Source organism: Lissotriton helveticus, chromosome 6, assembly GCF_964261635.1.
Source record: "Lissotriton helveticus chromosome 6, aLisHel1.1, whole genome shotgun sequence".
NCBI classification, from domain to species: domain Eukaryota; kingdom Metazoa; phylum Chordata; class Amphibia; order Caudata; family Salamandridae; genus Lissotriton; species Lissotriton helveticus.
In genome coordinates this window covers 1938989184-1939005710 of record NC_136067.1, presented here as the reverse complement: position 1 = coordinate 1939005710, position 16527 = coordinate 1938989184, and the positions used below count along the sequence as shown (strand labels likewise).

The 16527-nt window shown below is 46.2% G+C and overlaps 1 protein-coding gene across 1 annotated transcript in view; it reads left to right on the top strand.

Annotated features, from left to right (window-relative positions):
• The window catches only part of CHRNA2 (cholinergic receptor nicotinic alpha 2 subunit), a 166272-nt gene that overhangs the window by 117394 nt on the left and 32351 nt on the right, over positions 1-16527 (top strand). Inside the window, exon 5 of the mRNA XM_078649943.1 lies at positions 13499-13608. Coding sequence (XP_078506069.1) covers positions 13499-13608 — 110 coding nt within the window. The remainder of the gene's footprint in view (positions 1-13498; positions 13609-16527) is intronic.

The following is a 16527-nucleotide window of genomic DNA, read 5'->3' as shown; positions in this document are numbered from 1 at the left end:
GCTCACAAATACTGTTTTTTTCAGGTCAGGCAACCAGGATCCAGACATGCGCTTGTAGCACAGTCTCCTGACTGCCTGAGCTGAACTTTACTGGGATGAGAAAGTCACAGCTCCTGCGGGCATGAGATCCTCAGCTCTGCAAAGGTCCCCGAGGCCCTCCCCTCAGTGACGAGGGGTAGCGTCACTGATTGCCTCGCACCTGGGAATTCAGTTTTCAGCCCTGAAGCGCCCAGGGCCGAGTGTCAATCAGTGACACTTCATCACAGAGTGGGTGGGGTCAGCAGTCCCACTGACCCCATCCTACTCTGTGATGACGTTGGGACTGCTGCCTTACCTCATTGGCTGACCTGTAGGAACTTCTGAGGCAGAGCTGGCTGCAGGCAAGAGTTTTTTCTTTTAAATTAATGTTTGGTGATTGCGTGTATGTATACATGTTTGGTAAAGAGTGTTGTGAATGGACCTGTTTTTGTGTGTGAGCATGTGAATGCCTGGCTATGAGTGTTGTGCTTGTGTGCGTGTGTGTGTACTGTCTGCACCCCTCTCTCCAAAACTTACCACTACCACTGCTCTCAGGGTTGTTTTTGTGCTGAAAGGTGCCCCTTTCTGCACAAAAACACACCTGCCTACAACGCAAGCACCCTTGCAACATTACACAAGGATGCCTGCATGGATGCTAGGCAGTCAAATGTCAGCCAGCGCTAGGAATGTACAGGAATGGTAAATACGGCGCATTTCTGCCTTTTCACGCAGCACTACACAGTGGCTTGCTACGTGAAAGAATGATAAATCTGTCTCCAAATTTCTAAATTTGCAGAGTGATCTATCACGATTGGACCTTGGCATTAAGCAGGGTAAGAAAAGTTCTGGGATTTTTAGATTATTCTAACCTCTCAGTGGTGTCAATTGGTCTATCACCTCCCTACAGAACGCGCCAAGCACCAAAGGTTAGGGCATCTCGCAAACATGTGGTACCCGTCACATCATGAGTGTCTCAGATCGCATCCAACCCAGTTTTTATTTTCTGTCCTTTCATTAAACTTTCTTGCTGGCCCTGCTTGTTTTTGTTAGTGGACTTGACTTCTCAGAGCTCACTGGAAGCATTGCTTTGATTTAGCAGGAGAATCTCTTGTGTGCCGGCTTTGCACAGATTGTACCCCCACTCACTATAGTGAGATCAAAAGGTTGTGGCAGCTGACATTCTCATGGGGAGTGCATACCCTTCTTTCCTTCATCAGAGAAAAATACAGAGGCACACATAGTGGAGTGGTGTGGCTCACTGGGTAGAGGCAGCAGACCCGGAAGCAGAGAACAGCCCGGGACCAGGGTTCAATTCCCGACGCGGCAGGGTCGTGAACCAGGGTCAGCGGACTCGATAATTCTCGCCTCGGTGCCTACTCTAACCAGGGATCACACTCTGCAACTCTGGGCATTAGCTTGCCTCATCTCTACAACGGCCCCCCACATTCGCCGGGGATGCCTGGTTTCACCTTGGAGATACCCAGTAGGGACCATCTCACAGGGATAGCCAGGACGGGTTCCCCAGCGGTCTACAGCGCCACGACGCCTCAGGGCAGCAGTGCGCTTTACAAGACACATACAATACACAGTAGACCAAAAGCATGAAATGCATTCAAAGAAAAACAAGTTTCGCTCTGCAAAGTTGAGGTATATTGCATGTAGTTTATTGTCTCCAGATTTGTTCACAGTCCTTGATGTTGACGTGTTCTCCAAAACAAACAGGCAGCTGACATGTTCCTCTTAAAGTCATTTTCAAGGCTGAAAAGATATTGGAAATCTGCAATAATAGTACTGCAGCCAGACAAGGGTCTTCTCAGGGCATGTAGATCATTTAGATGTTCACTCCGTCATTAGGACCTCTCTTACCGGACCCACATGTCGCTAATGGGCCCTGCGTTGGGACGCAAATTCTGAAAAGCAGCGAGTCTCCTAAGACCCCCAATGTAGGGACACCTTTAATTCGTATGTATGACATTTCAACGCATCCCATTACGACGCAGGTTTTACAACGCAAGTCGTTACAACGACTTGCGTTGGGGGGGCGCTGGATAGTGAATAGTTTAATTTACTATTCCAACTTCAGTCCCCGTGGATAGTAGGGAAGGTGTTGGATAGTAATTAAACTATTCCCTATCCTAGAGCGCCCCCCAGCGCAATGCGTTGTAATAACTTGCGTTGTAAAAGTTGCGTTGTAATGGTAGTGCGTTGTAAAAGTTGCGTTGTAAAGGATGTTCCCCCTTTAATTCACTTACAATTCGCTATCAAAATAACGAGGCAGGCGCTGGTAACTGGAAGGCAAGAAAAGGTTTATTACTCCAGAGGAGAACACATCGACTCAGACACCGGGATGTCTCAGGGAGGTGCTCTAACTGCGTCTCTGTGGCTCGGTCTTTTATACAGGTTTTAGGCATATTGCATCCGTTTATTAGCATGGTTATACATCCTTTGAATCCCTGGCCCAGGCAAGTTCCCACACAAACCCAACAGAAATTATCCCCCACCCAGATATAACAGACAATCGTTATCTCGCAGCTGGACTTTCCGACAGGATCTAAAACACGTGGGATCTGCCAGATCTAAGGGTCCATGCTGTTGATTAAAACAGGTCCCGTTGTTAGCAAAACAAGTCTTGTTGTTTGTAGGTAATAAACCATGTCCTCAAGGGTCAGTTAGTGCCTGGGACGGGATTGAGTAGCCAGGTGCGGTGAGGGGGAGATTATCAAAAGACTTGTCTGTACACAGAGATGAAAGGACGAACAAGTTTGGGGCGGGAAGTGGCACCGGGGTTTTGTTGCGATGACAAGGTTTTACAGTCCCCAGCACACTATTCAGGTTTAGTCAGAGCGTTGGGAGGATACTAGCAAGGACAGGGTGAAACAAAGGTGACCAGCAGAGTACGAAATGGGTGCGATGTCTAAAATGGCTGTAGTTTACGCACACATAGAAGATCCCGCTAAACAAGATGGCGCAGGCAATGTTCATGATTGTCATTTACTTTTAACACAATGCAGGACACCACGCCGCCTGAACCCTAATGTCAATGAAGGACACACAAGGACCTTTCTCCTGCTGAAACTGCAGCTACACCCTCGCAAACAGCCGCACTCCTGCTCCTCTCGCACCCGACCGGCTCAGATGCATCCTCCTCAACACGCGCTCCTTCCACAAAGACGCCACAGAAATCTGGAACCCCCTCCACTCCATCTCTCCCGACACTGCATTCCTGATGGAAACCTGGACTAACCCCAGCTCTGGCCCAGACATCACCACTGCCATCCCTGAAGAGGCCAGGAGGAGGCAACACCATCAGCCACAGGAACACCCTCCGCCTGACCACCCACTCTGATGAACCAACGACAACCATAGAACACCTCCACTTCCAGATTCAGAAAAGCCCCAACACCACCCTCGTGGCACCCTCATTTACAGGCCTCCCAGCTCTGCACGTACTTCACAGAAGCCATGGTCTAGTTAATCACACCCAGGCACTCGCATCTATTGATTACATCCTACTCTTGCACAACCCCGGTGACCTGAACACCACATCCTTTCTGGAGGACCTCACCAAAATCAGACTCAAGCAGGTATTCACCTATCTGACTAACTCAGTGGAACACGTGATTGAGCCCATATTCTCCGCCAGCGAAAACATCGCCAACATCCCCACCACCGAATTCCTCTGGACTGACCATCACTACATGCACTTCGCCTTCACCACAATCATCGTACACAAAAGCCCCCCTGTCATAGCTAGAATAAAGTCACCAAAGTAAATCTCACCACCTTTCTCAGCACTACCACACCACCGACATCAACAGATGCTAACACCTCAGCATGCAACTGCCATCGATGGATCTTCAACTGTGCTGACACTCCCTCAAGAAGGCACCCAGCAAGCGAGACTCCAAGAAATCCATCTGGCTCCCTCCCATGCGCCATGAGTCTAGACGCATCTGTAGACGACCCGAGAAGAGATGGAGCAACAACAGAACCCCAAAAACACATGCAACCTTGAAAAACGCCTTCCTTGCACACCACCTACTCCTCAAAACCACAAAGAAAATGGCCCTCCAAGACAGAATAAAAACCAATGCACACAACAGCAAAGAACTCTTCGCCATTGTCAAGGAATCTGCCATGCCCAGCAGTGAGACCACAGTCATCCCACCCTCCCATGACCTCTGCAACAAATTCTGCACCTTATTCCACCACAATATCAGGCAGACCTACTACAGTTTTGACACCCAAGACCCTCCCACCACGCCCATCATGCCCGACACCACCGCAACCAACCACCCTACACCGCAACAGATCCTGCTCTACTGGACTCCGCTCACCACAGATGATAAGCTCAAGACAATGAAGAGCGTCCACTCCGGAGCCGCCTCGGACCCTTACACATGGCACGTGCCGTGCAGGGTAGAGCAATGGTGTGGTGGGGGGAGATTTCAACAAACACCGACAAGGGAAAATTTATTATTTACTTCATTTCCCCTCATGGTCGTCTGCTGATTCCTCCCCACCCGGACTCACCTCTCTTACCTGTATGAGCTGTGGCTGCTTGCACTCACTACATCTTCCATAGAGCTGTCACCTCCATAGCCCCCGAGCTTCGCCGCACCATCAACTGCTCTATCGAGACCACCACCTTCCCCGATGACTGGATACAAGCCAAGATCAACCCCCTGCTGAAGAAGCCATCCGCCGGCCCGAAAGACCTCAAGAACTTCAGGCCCATCTCCCTGCTCCTCTTCCCAGCCATGGTAATCGAGAAGACCATCAACGCCCTCTCCCCAAATTCATCAAAGCAAACCATGTCCTTGACATCTCCTAATCCGGCTTCCGAAGCAACCACAGCATCGAGACTGCACTCCTTGCTGCCACCGATGACATCTGCTCCTTCTTCAACTGGGGCAAAACCGCAGCCCTCATCCTATGGACCTCTTATCCACCTTTGATACTGTCTCCTACCACACCCTAATCATGAGACTCCACAACACCAGCATCCGCAACAAGGCCCTGGACTGGATCTGCTCCTTCCTCACCGGTGAGCGAGTCAGACTACCTCCATTCCCCTCAGTCAGAACCCGCAAAGATCAGCAGTAGAGTACCCCAGGATGCCTCCCTGAGCCCCATCCACTTCAACGTCTACATGGCCCCCCTCGCAGCCATCGTCGGGAATCGCAGCCATCGTCGGGAATCAACATTATCTCCTACGCCAACGACACCCAGCTGATCTTCTCCCTTCACTAAGGAACCACAGCCGCCAGAATGAACTTTCACTGCAGGATGAAAGACAGTTGCCTCCTGGGTGAAAGACTGTTACCTCAAACTCAACTCTGACCAGACCCTGGTGGCCCACCACATTGGGAAGCCCCCAATCCCACAGACCATACACAAAACCTCTGCATCATACTGGACTCCTCGCTCACAATGAACCAGAAGATCAATGCCGTATTCTCATCATGCTTCCACACACTCCTCAGGAAAGTGCAGAACATTAAAAATGGCGCAGCTAGACCAGTCCTCAACATCCCCCACCAGAGCCACATCACTGAAAACTTTCAAGAACTCCACTGGCTCCCAGTCAACAAAAGAATCACTTTCAAGGTCCTCGCACATGCCTACAAAGCCCTCCACGATGCAGGAGCAGCATATCTGAACCACCGCCTCTCAATCCACATACCCACCAGACACCTCCATTCCACACAACTGGCCCTGGCCACCGTCCCACGAATCCACAAGACTAGAGCCGGAGGAAGATCCTTCTCCCACCTCGTTGTCAAGACCTGAAACACCCTGCCTCTACACTGTAGGCAATCCCCGTCGCTGACCCAACTCAGGAAGGATCACAGGACCTGGCTATTCGACTGAACCCCAGCAACCAGATAGATCAGCAGTTGTTAGGACTGAAACTGGTCTAGAATTGCCTTTACATAGTGGCAATAAAACCAAACGCTCGCTGTTTATGCAGAATGTTTGAGAAACTCTTTCCTCAATCACCTTTTTTCCCCCTGTGAGGCAGATGACTGAGGGACCTGGCTTCAGAGAACCGATTGATGCGCCATTGAAACCAGGGGACTCAGTGCAGATGTAAAAGCTAGGGTCAACACTGGCCTGTCTCCGCCCTGTCTGATTGTGAAAAACATACATTTTTATCTGTAGATTGCTCATTCTCAATCTTAATAAACTGCACCAAATTCTTTGGCCTCAATGACAGGGGCTGCCTTCAATTGTGGGCCTTGTGCGAGTTTTGCTGGGGGGTCGCATTTACAAGAGGGTTATAGAGTTCGACCCCTCATTTTACCCCCTTTAAATTTCAGCAGGTGAAATCTGACGAAACTTGAAGTGGGGAAAAGCCTGAGAAATACCAATAATGAAAATGTTGGTGGGGGAAGAGGGGCAACAAAATTCTTGTGTTTCAATTTTGGGGCAAACCTTTACTTGATGATGCAGTTAATTGTACCTGGTAAACTCCAAACCATGTGATTTTGCATATTATTAACCATTGAGGTATAGGCAGAGTAAACCATGTGAGAACATAAGGGGGAGAGAGAAAAATATATTGAATTATTGATGGATCACAGTGAATAACAGGGGTTTTCTTTCGCCAACGTGTTCTGAGTGACATCAAAGAGACGAAGGCGACTCCTTAGTTGTCTATGATGTCACTCAGAAGCCTGAGTTGTCTGATGTCACCCAGAATCGTGAGTTGTATATGATGTCACCAAGAACCCTGAGTTGTGTATGATGTCACCGTGAGTTGTCTATGATGTCATCCAGAACCGTGAGTTGTCTCTGATGTCACCCAGAACCCTGAATTGTCTCTGATGTCACCCAGAACCGTGAGTTGTCTATGATGTCACTCAGAGCCCTGAATTGTCTCTGATGTCACCCAGAACCGTGAGTTGTCTATGATGTCACTCAGAACCCTGAATTGTCTATGATGTCACCCAGAACCCTGAGTTGTCTCTGATGTCACCCAGAACCCTGAGTTGAGAAACATCCCTGTTATTCACGGTTACCCATCTCCAGTTTTCTATTTTGCATGGCCCACCTGGATCTTCAGCCCCTGCTTTCACCAACTATGCAGGGGTAGATGAGCCAGGGGTGAGCCATACACAACATGGCCATACTGGCCTCAGACCCCTGGCCTGTGTTTCACCTGCCACCCAGCCCCTCCACCCCATGGCCATCATTGCCTTTAGCCCCTCCTAAAAAAGAATTTATGCATCATTCCACAGTTTCACACCACCCTCAGTATTACCCTCCCCTAAATATTAAAAACATGTCTGTGTGTCCTTCCACCCATCTTCAACACCCTCCACATATACGATCCCCTCACACCCACATTTTAAACACATTTTATCCTGCCACCCACATTTCTCTCTTCAAGCCAACTCTCCTGCGCCCAAATATATAAAAATATTAGCTTGTCTCCTGTCAGCCACCCCACCACACTCCCCTCTGTGCCTAAAGCTGTGGTCTCTACTCTCCATCAGACCAGAGAGCCAGCCCTGCTCTGACAGGCTCCTTGGGAGCCCGGCAGAAGCAGCCTGGGATGACTGTGACATAGCAACAGTGGGAAATCAGGTACCCATGCCAATGTCTCAAGGAGAGCCATAGACAAGCATGAGAATTAGAAGCGGCCTCCAAAAACAAGGAGGACCTGGCTTAGCAGTTTGGGCTGTACTGTTCCCATGAGGCACAGGGTCAAGACTGATTTGTATATGGCCAGGTCTAAACCGGGGTGGCATGGTGAGCAAAAGAATGATGGATTTAACTCAGATCTTTTGACTGGGGGTGAATGTTTTGATTTCTTCTGCATTCCGTCCATCAATTGTGTGTCTTTTGCTTTCTCTCCAAAAACAATGCCAACTCTACAAACACTGCCACCCCAACTTCCTCCTTTCTGCCCACCCGACTGGCAGCTCTTCGGTGGTTGGATGCAGGGACGGCTCCTCCACTAAGGCGGAGGAGCGTCGTCCCACTGCTCCTTGAGCAGGAAAAATAAAATGATAATAAAAGTTATAATTTAATTTTTCACAGGTTTGGGGCTCAGTCGGGGCGGGAGAGGCTGGAGGCACAGGGGAGGAGTGCTTTGCCCACTCCAAGTGCGCATGACCATTTGACCGGGCATCTCGGCCCGCCCAAACCAGTCATGCGCACTTTGCATGTTCCCCACCAGGCTGCATTACACAGCCTGGTGGGGAACATGCCCAGGCCCCCAATCCCCACACTCATGCTGCATTGTAGCATTGTGATTGGCTTATGGGAGCCAATCACAAGGCTGCATTGCAGCGCTGTGATTGGTTATGGGGAGCCTGGGTGCTTTCTGGTTCTGTACTCGCCAAGAAGCAGAGAAGAGACGCGGTCAGCGGAATAGATAGATGTATTTGTATTTTTTTTATTTTGTACCCCCGCTACCCCACACTTCCCCCACCCAACCAAATTAACCTCCCGCTTCCCCCCACTCCATTCCCTGCTAGCTGCCACTGGTTGCATAGCTCCACCAGCCAAGAAATGATTTCAAACATCTGGGTGGCATTCGGGGCAAATAATCGAATTTCAGTAGGGCCAAGCCCGCCTTTAATCCTTCTGATATCAAAAAATTCTGTGCTACTAAAAGAGCTCATAGTAACAGTCATTGTATACAATATCTAAATGTGCCAGAACTGTGGGAGTGCGCACTATACATAAAACACGTTATTATCATAAGATCTTCAGGTGAGGGCCTTGTGCGGTCTGATCATCTGTCCCTCTCTGAATGTTGTCGTTTTTAAGTATTGTCATATTTAGAGAGTATTGCATAGGCCCCCCTCCTCCACCAGCCTTGTGTAGGTAACAAAGAGTACCTTGGCGAGTACAACCTGCCACACTGAGTCATGTCTGCAAATGAGATAGTTGGTGCCACACAATTAAGTCATGTCTCATTAGGCCCCTGCTGATGACCTCATCACAGACATGATCTCTGGTATCTGTTAGTCTCCGCCTCTCTGATTGCAGGAAAGAAAGTTCCCTGATTCAATTTCTTCCCCGATGAATCATCCTCTTCAACCCCAACCTGATTACAGCTCTCAGGGAGTGTTTTTTCCTATGAGCATCAGAAGCAGTGCCTCGTGCAGTTTAGAAGTGAGATGTGAACCCCTCTCTTGGTGTAGTATTCTGTGATAGAAGCCCCTTTCCTTAACTCTGTACCCTGTACAAGTAGCCTAAATCCGTTTTAGCTGTACATTGTAAATTGCTTGAATCTTTTTTTTTCGATGGAAGTTTATTTGTTTAAAACAAATCCTAAAACCCTTAGAGAGCTACACAGACCTGGAAATATAATAGGAGTAAATGCTTCCTTTCCTGGCTAAATTAATAGTCACCTTTTACACAAAAGCTTGATAAAATCAATAACTGCTTTACATTCCCGAATATTTGCTAAATTCAATAATACATTATGTTTCCCAGTTTCGCTCATCAGTACCAATTATCCATTTAATAATTAAGGAATTAGATATTGATTCTGCTTGACTGTCTCGGCAGGGCAGAGAAATAGAATGAGAATGGAGGCTTCACAGTCTTTGCTGCAAAAACAACACAACCTTTTGATTGCAGGGCAGCCAACCCAGGGGGTGATAATAGTATGGGCCTGCATTAGGCCAGATATAAAGTGTATATTATTGTGTCTAGAAGTGCGAAGACAGGGGGCAAGAAAAACATGGTCATTTCTATTGATATGTAGTTGTGTGTACACATTATAGGTGTTTAGCCCCCTATGCCTGCCTGTGAGTCACTTGAGAGAATCAGTCATTCTTAAAGCACAGATGTACCTATGTTCCTCTTTGTTAGTACCAGTACAAACGTCCATTAATAGTTTCCACTCTATGGTGTCACAAGGGCCACTGGCATTATGCTGCAGAAGAGGACGAAATTATGTGGCAGGGTTGTCTAAATTATGTGGCAAGAAAAGGCAAATTATGCAGCATAGTGTGTCACATTTTGTGAGCATTATTTTGTAAAGTTTGCACCTGATAACAATGTCTGAGAAAACAGTTCACCTTAATTAGTACCAATCTAACACCTAAATACATCAATAAGTAACTGACAGATGATCAGCTAACATCTGTGAAAAGCGTTCTGGTGCACAGGAACCCGAGTCACCATACGTTTAGTAACATGATCCGTTAGAGCTAGAAAGAAAATTTAGGGGCATATTATCAAGGGGGTTTATCTCCGCTTTTTTGGCTTTAAAAGCCAAGAAAGCGGAGATAAAATTATCTCCCTATTACCTAGCTGCCGCTAACACCAGTTAGCGACAGCTAGTAGGAGATAGCGACCATCTTGGGCCCTGCTTTGCATGTCAATGATATTTATCACTAATGACATGCAAAGTGGGCGTGCCAAGATGTTAGCGACTGGAAACAGTCGCTAACATCGCTATCTCCTATTACCAACTTTTGGAGATATTCGCGCTAAGCGCGAATATCTCCAAAAGCTAACACCTGCCCTGAGCAGTTCTTAGCCATGTTATCCAATGGGAGGTGGATAACATGGCTAAGAGCATTAGCTCGGTAATGCATGAATATCGCTGACTTTTCAGCGATATTCATGCATTGCGGCCGTTTTTTATCGCAATTGCGATAAACCTTGGTAATACCAAGGTTTATCTGCGGTAAAAATCGCCGCAGCTCAGCGGTAAAATTTTGTCTCTAACCAAGCAATAGCGATAATTATCGCTATTGCTTGGTAATATGCCCCTTAGTTCGTTAAAATCTGCAGATTATGTGGCAGATGATGGATTATGTGGCAAATGCAGCAATCCCACAATTAAGAAAAAATCGGCACAGCTGCACAAATCCAGTGGCGGGGGGTATCACCCATCAAATTAACTAGAAATGCTGCCATGGATATAGTCAAAGTTTGTTTCACAATGGTTCTAGCAAAGACTCCTGCTGTCCTGGTCATGAAATCGTACTCCCTGTGAACAGATAATCCCAATCTAAGACCCAAGAAGGTTTTATCCCCAGTTTCAGCAGGTTGGTACTCTATAATGTCTTTAGACTATGTTCGCTAGGACCCTTGCAGTTCTGGGTGGAGTCAACAGAGGAATCACGCAACTTGCTGGGCGGTGTTACGCTGTGGTTATTAACCCCTTCCATGCGCCCACCGACCAACGGCCGTCGCGGGCACCACCTCTGTAGTGCTGCACACGTCTATTGGCCGACACGGCCCCGCCCACTCATCAAAGCCGCTGCACCGCAGTGGAATTGCCGCTGCGGTTAAGCGGTTAACAGTCATGACGTAATGAGAGTGTAGTGTGTGATTGTACGCGGAAGAATAAGACGTCTGCTACAGAGCTCAGTGTGTGGCGTATTCATTTGTATGCTCCTGGACTGGGGGGGAGGGGGAGGCTACAGACTCAAAGATGGAGCATTTCAAAGACACAGGTTAAGAGAAGTCAGCTCTTAGCACCGAGAAAATAGGCAGCTGCTCATTTGAAAAACAACTGAATAACTTGGGAGTTATTGTCCATCTGATGGCCTCCGTTTGAATACTTTGCACAATCTTTTAAAATCGTGTAAAGCTTGTTACTCCTTGGAGCAAATATGTGGAGGGCGGGAGTGTCCAAGTGAGTCTAGTATTAACTATGACCTCCAAGTACTATTGTTCTTTGCAAGTGCAGTGCTGTTTAGATGCAGCCTCGTTGGTTACAAGGCTTTTGACGTTCAAAAAGCACCACTTTTGTTTTGCAGTGGTTGGACATCAGATAGTTTCTATAGTAACCTGAATTCGGTCCATCCTATGTTGGAGACCAACTCTGATGTTGTTCATGAAGGCTATGGGCCTGATTTATATCTTGGCTGATGGGATACTCCGTCACAAACGTGATAGATATCTCGCCCCCCGCATTACGATCTCCATAGGATATAATGGGATCATAATACGGCTGACGGGATCTCCGTCACGTCTGTGTAGGAGTATTCCCCTCCGCCAAGATCTAAATTAGGCCCTATATTGTTGGCTAATGAAAAGGCAGAGATTTGCCGGCCCCAATTGAGGGGTAGAAAATCCCCCTGTCTCAAGTTCTCATTGTAGTTCATTCATATGTTTATTAAACAAGAGGTATGCATCCCTTGCACCTGTCAGACACTAACCATCTCAGACAATGATTCGAACAGTGTTAGTTTCACTGTGTGTGTACATCCATGCTCCATGTCAGTTGCGACATTTGGCGTACAGGAGACTTTTGCTGTTGCGTTGGTCATATGTGTCGATGTGCATTCTGACCGGGTGATGCTTTGTGTGTTTCTGCCATAGAAGCATCACTGTCTGCATTGGCTGCAGGTTTCTGACTGTTTAAGGTATCTTATTATGACTGTATTATTTATTACGAGGTAAAGGATGTGGCGCAGCAGCTAAAGCTGCCGACTCGGGAGCTGCGGACTCTGGTTCAAGTCTCGGCTTTGGTGCAACATCCTGTCACTGGGCAAATCACTTAAACTCCCGGACAGTGCCTAGATACCCTCACGGGTGATAAGCTGTGCTATATAAATCTACAAACTTTAAGTAACTTTAACTGTTGTTTTGGGGGGTTTACATACCTTAAGGGCAGTTGGCCATATGGTGTGAGTGTGTGCTGGTCTGAGTACTTCCACTTTAAGGGCCCGATGTAGGTAAATCTAATTTACCGATTCATAAATACCGAATTTTACCGATTCGGTATTCATGAATTGGTAAATTAGATGTCGATAAAAAATCGCTAATTTTTAACGATTCGCTAGGATTCAGTATTTACCGATTCGGTAAATACCGAATCGGTATTTGCCATTGATTCCTATGGGCCTTGAAGCCCATAGGAATCAATAGCAAATACCGATTTGGTAATTACCGAATCGGTAAAATTACCGAATTGACAGGGGGAACAGGGTGTCACTTTGACACCCTGTTGCACCCCTGTTTCAGGCTTGTGTGCCATGTGACACACATAAATGCCCTTAGGGCATGTCTGTGTGCCACATGGCACAGGTGTACATGCACAGATGTGCATGTACACAGGGATTCGTTATTTACCATGTAATAGTATTACATGGTAAATACCGAATCCTGAAAGCCCTGTAGCACTGTTAACAGTGCTACCTACATTAGAAAATACATATTTGGTAATTTTACCGCTCGGTAAATTTACCGATTCGGTAAAATTTACATAATCGGTAAATTTACCGATTCTGTAATTTTACCGATTCGGTAAAATTAACGATTCGGTAAAATTATGGAATATGTATGTTTTAAACACCCCTACATAACAATGTCCAAATACCGGTCGGAAACAGCCGAAAATCGGTATTTTCGGCCACTTCCGACCGGTATTCGGGCACCTACATCTGGCCCTAGGTTCTGTGTTTCACTGTCATTGTCGTACCAGTGGCGCTGAAGGTGGCGCGACGGGTACCCTTTAAGTCCGCTATACATTATTATGCTTATGTTTCCGCAGGAGTGGAATGACTACAAGCTGCGCTGGAACCCAGCAGAGTACGACAATGTCACGTCCATCCGGGTTCCCTCCGAAATGATCTGGATTCCAGACATTGTGCTCTACAACAAGTAGGTTAAAAGAAGGGAACAATTTGGTGGCCATCGGGGAAAAGCAGAAAATAAGTTTGATGTCCGTGCATGGTATAGTAGACTGTCTTACCCTCCCTCTTTCCTGAACTCTCATAGTATCTCCCTGACCTGGTCGGTACTATTGACTATACTGCTGTTCACATCCTGTTGCTGACACATGTAGATATAAATGTTGATTGGGTTAGACGAGACGTGGTGAGTTTTATGTACATAGGGGCTTATTCACAAGCACATTGCGCCACCGGTAAGATACTTTTTTTGACGCACCAGCCATATTTACAAGTCCACGTAAAGCTACCCTGTGAGGCTTTTAATGGCCTTGTAAGTATGGCCCTCTTTCACGCATTACTCTGCGTGAAAGAGGGGTTCCATGGGTGTTGTTCTAGGTGTTTCAATGGAGAAACACCCATTACAATGCAGTTATTAAATCGTACTGCTTTTACAATGCAACTGGTACAACGCAACTGCTTTTACATCTCATGCCATTACAACGCATGCCACTACAACACATGCCACTACAATGCATGCCACTACAATGCATGCCACTACAATGCATGCCACTACAATGCATGCCATTACAATGCATACCATTACAACGCATGCCATTACAACGCATTATAAGGTAAGTAATGGAGATTTTTTTGTTTTAGGGTGGGTATGGGTGTTGGGGTAGATGGGAATAGTAACTTTTATCACTACACTATCCAACACTTACCCTACTGTTGTACTCACTTGAGTGCTAATAGTAATTTTTACCCCTACACTATCCAACACTTACCCTACTGTTGGCCTAAAAGTATTATGCATTGTAATGGTATGCATTGTAATAGAATGCGTTGTAATGGTAGTTTTTAACAATGCGCTGTAATGGCATGCGTTGTAAAATCATGCGATGTAATGGCAGTTGTAATGTAAAAACCGTGTTGTTAAAGCATGAGTTGTAATTGTTTGCGTTTTGACGTCATATATTCACTCCCATGCAACATCCATGGCACTTAACGCATTCCCAGATTTTCAAAGTTTTGTAAACCTGGGAATGCGTCAGAGGCGCAATGAGTAGCAATACCTTTATTTCTCCTTGTTTTTCCTTTTTCTATCTGTGCTGCATTCTTAAGACTTGATTGTTTTTGGGTGGACTACATGTGCCTTTGAAATATGACTTCATTTAGTAATTAACAGTGAAATGGATATGTTTTCTTTGATTAAGACAGCTGTGTCCACACCCACATGCCACATCAATCACTTTTTTCTACACTGGAATCACATACTGCAATACATGTTGCTGGACAGGGTGGCGTGTTCTAAACAACGTGAGGAGAAGTGTGCCAAAGAAGAGCAAAAATAGAGGAATGATAAGTGAGGGGTGGTGCGTGTACACTTATGGGATGTTGTAGACTCGGATGCAAGTGATAATAAAATTTGGCTGAATGCAATTTGGACCCATTTTCCACCCTGCCAATTCTATAAAGAGAAAAATTGTGCCAGTGTTATCAAGGGCAATTATCACCAAGGTTACAGGCAATAAATCTAGGTGCAAACCAATGCGCCTAAAGGCACACAATCCATTCGTGCACATTTTTACACAGGTATTAAATAGGCCTGGGTGTCAAATTCCGGTCCGCTCGCGGAATTTGTGGAATTTGGATAATTTTGCGTTCCGCTGAGACTGCGGAATTGCCCAATATTCCGCGATCAGCAGCCTTGCAGAATTTTTTGCTTGTTCGCACTTTCAAAATGCGTGTTCACGATATATTTCTCCAGGAGCAAACAAACAGCGTTTGCGAACTGGAAAAAAGCATCGCGAACAGGCTGAACACTCAATTCTGCCTGTTCCCGGAACTTTTGCATGCTCGCATAGATTTGTTACCATTTCGCGGAGCTTTGCGTAGCATGACTTTGCAAATTCCGCCCACACCTAGTTAAACACATGAAGAAAATGGCAGATAAACAGAGCAAATGCATACTTGCACTATTTGTGTTTCAGGCCTGTTAATACCACATGGATGTAAGTGACCAATTAGTGCTAATTCACAGTGGGGAAACCAAACTTGATGCATGACTAAACTAATACAACAAATTAAAAAAACATAGTTAAAAAAACATAGTTAACTCTGAATACTGAAATTCTTTCATGCTTCATGCATCAACGCTTGGTAGAATGGATGGACAGTAAGAACCGTATGGGCGTGGATTCAACTGATGAGGTCCCAGTTCCTTGATTGTACCTGAATGTTATGTTTAATTAATCAGGTGATTGTAGAAATGTAACCTAAGTGAAAGTTGCCTTTTTTCAGTCCTCAGATTTCCAGATCTTTGAGACCTGGCAGATAGCTATACCGCAGTGCTTAATTTGAACTGGTGGCTTCCGGTGCTCGGCACTGGCTCTTAATTTTCAACACCGGCACTTATGACAGTCAGTTTTCCTCATGGTGGTGCTGTCTGATTAATTTAAAAATAGGCACAACAGCAGTTGTTTATTAATTCAATACACATTAAAAAGAACTCATGTCTGTTTTTACCCCAGCCATTCTTATAGTGTTGAGTGCCTGGAATAATCTATATTTTTAAATTGTAAGAGTGTGATGTTTAGTAGCTGTAGTGGCTTTCTAACAAGAGCCCTGGCGCTTATGGTGGTTTTTTTGTGTGCAAATTAAGCACTGAATGGCAAGGCATTACCTGGAATTCAGAGTCACTAGGCAGTATGACCTGTTTCTTGTAATTGCACCTCAGTTTAGATTCTGTCATCTTTCTGCCTTGTTCTCTGTACCTTGGTAAATCAACTATAGCCCCCACCTGTCATTTAAAAATAGTGCGCGTGATGCATGATGGACAGTTCGGTCATTGGAGCGATTGATCACATTTAATAGTCATGCTCCCTGCAGCTCAGCAGAGTCAAGC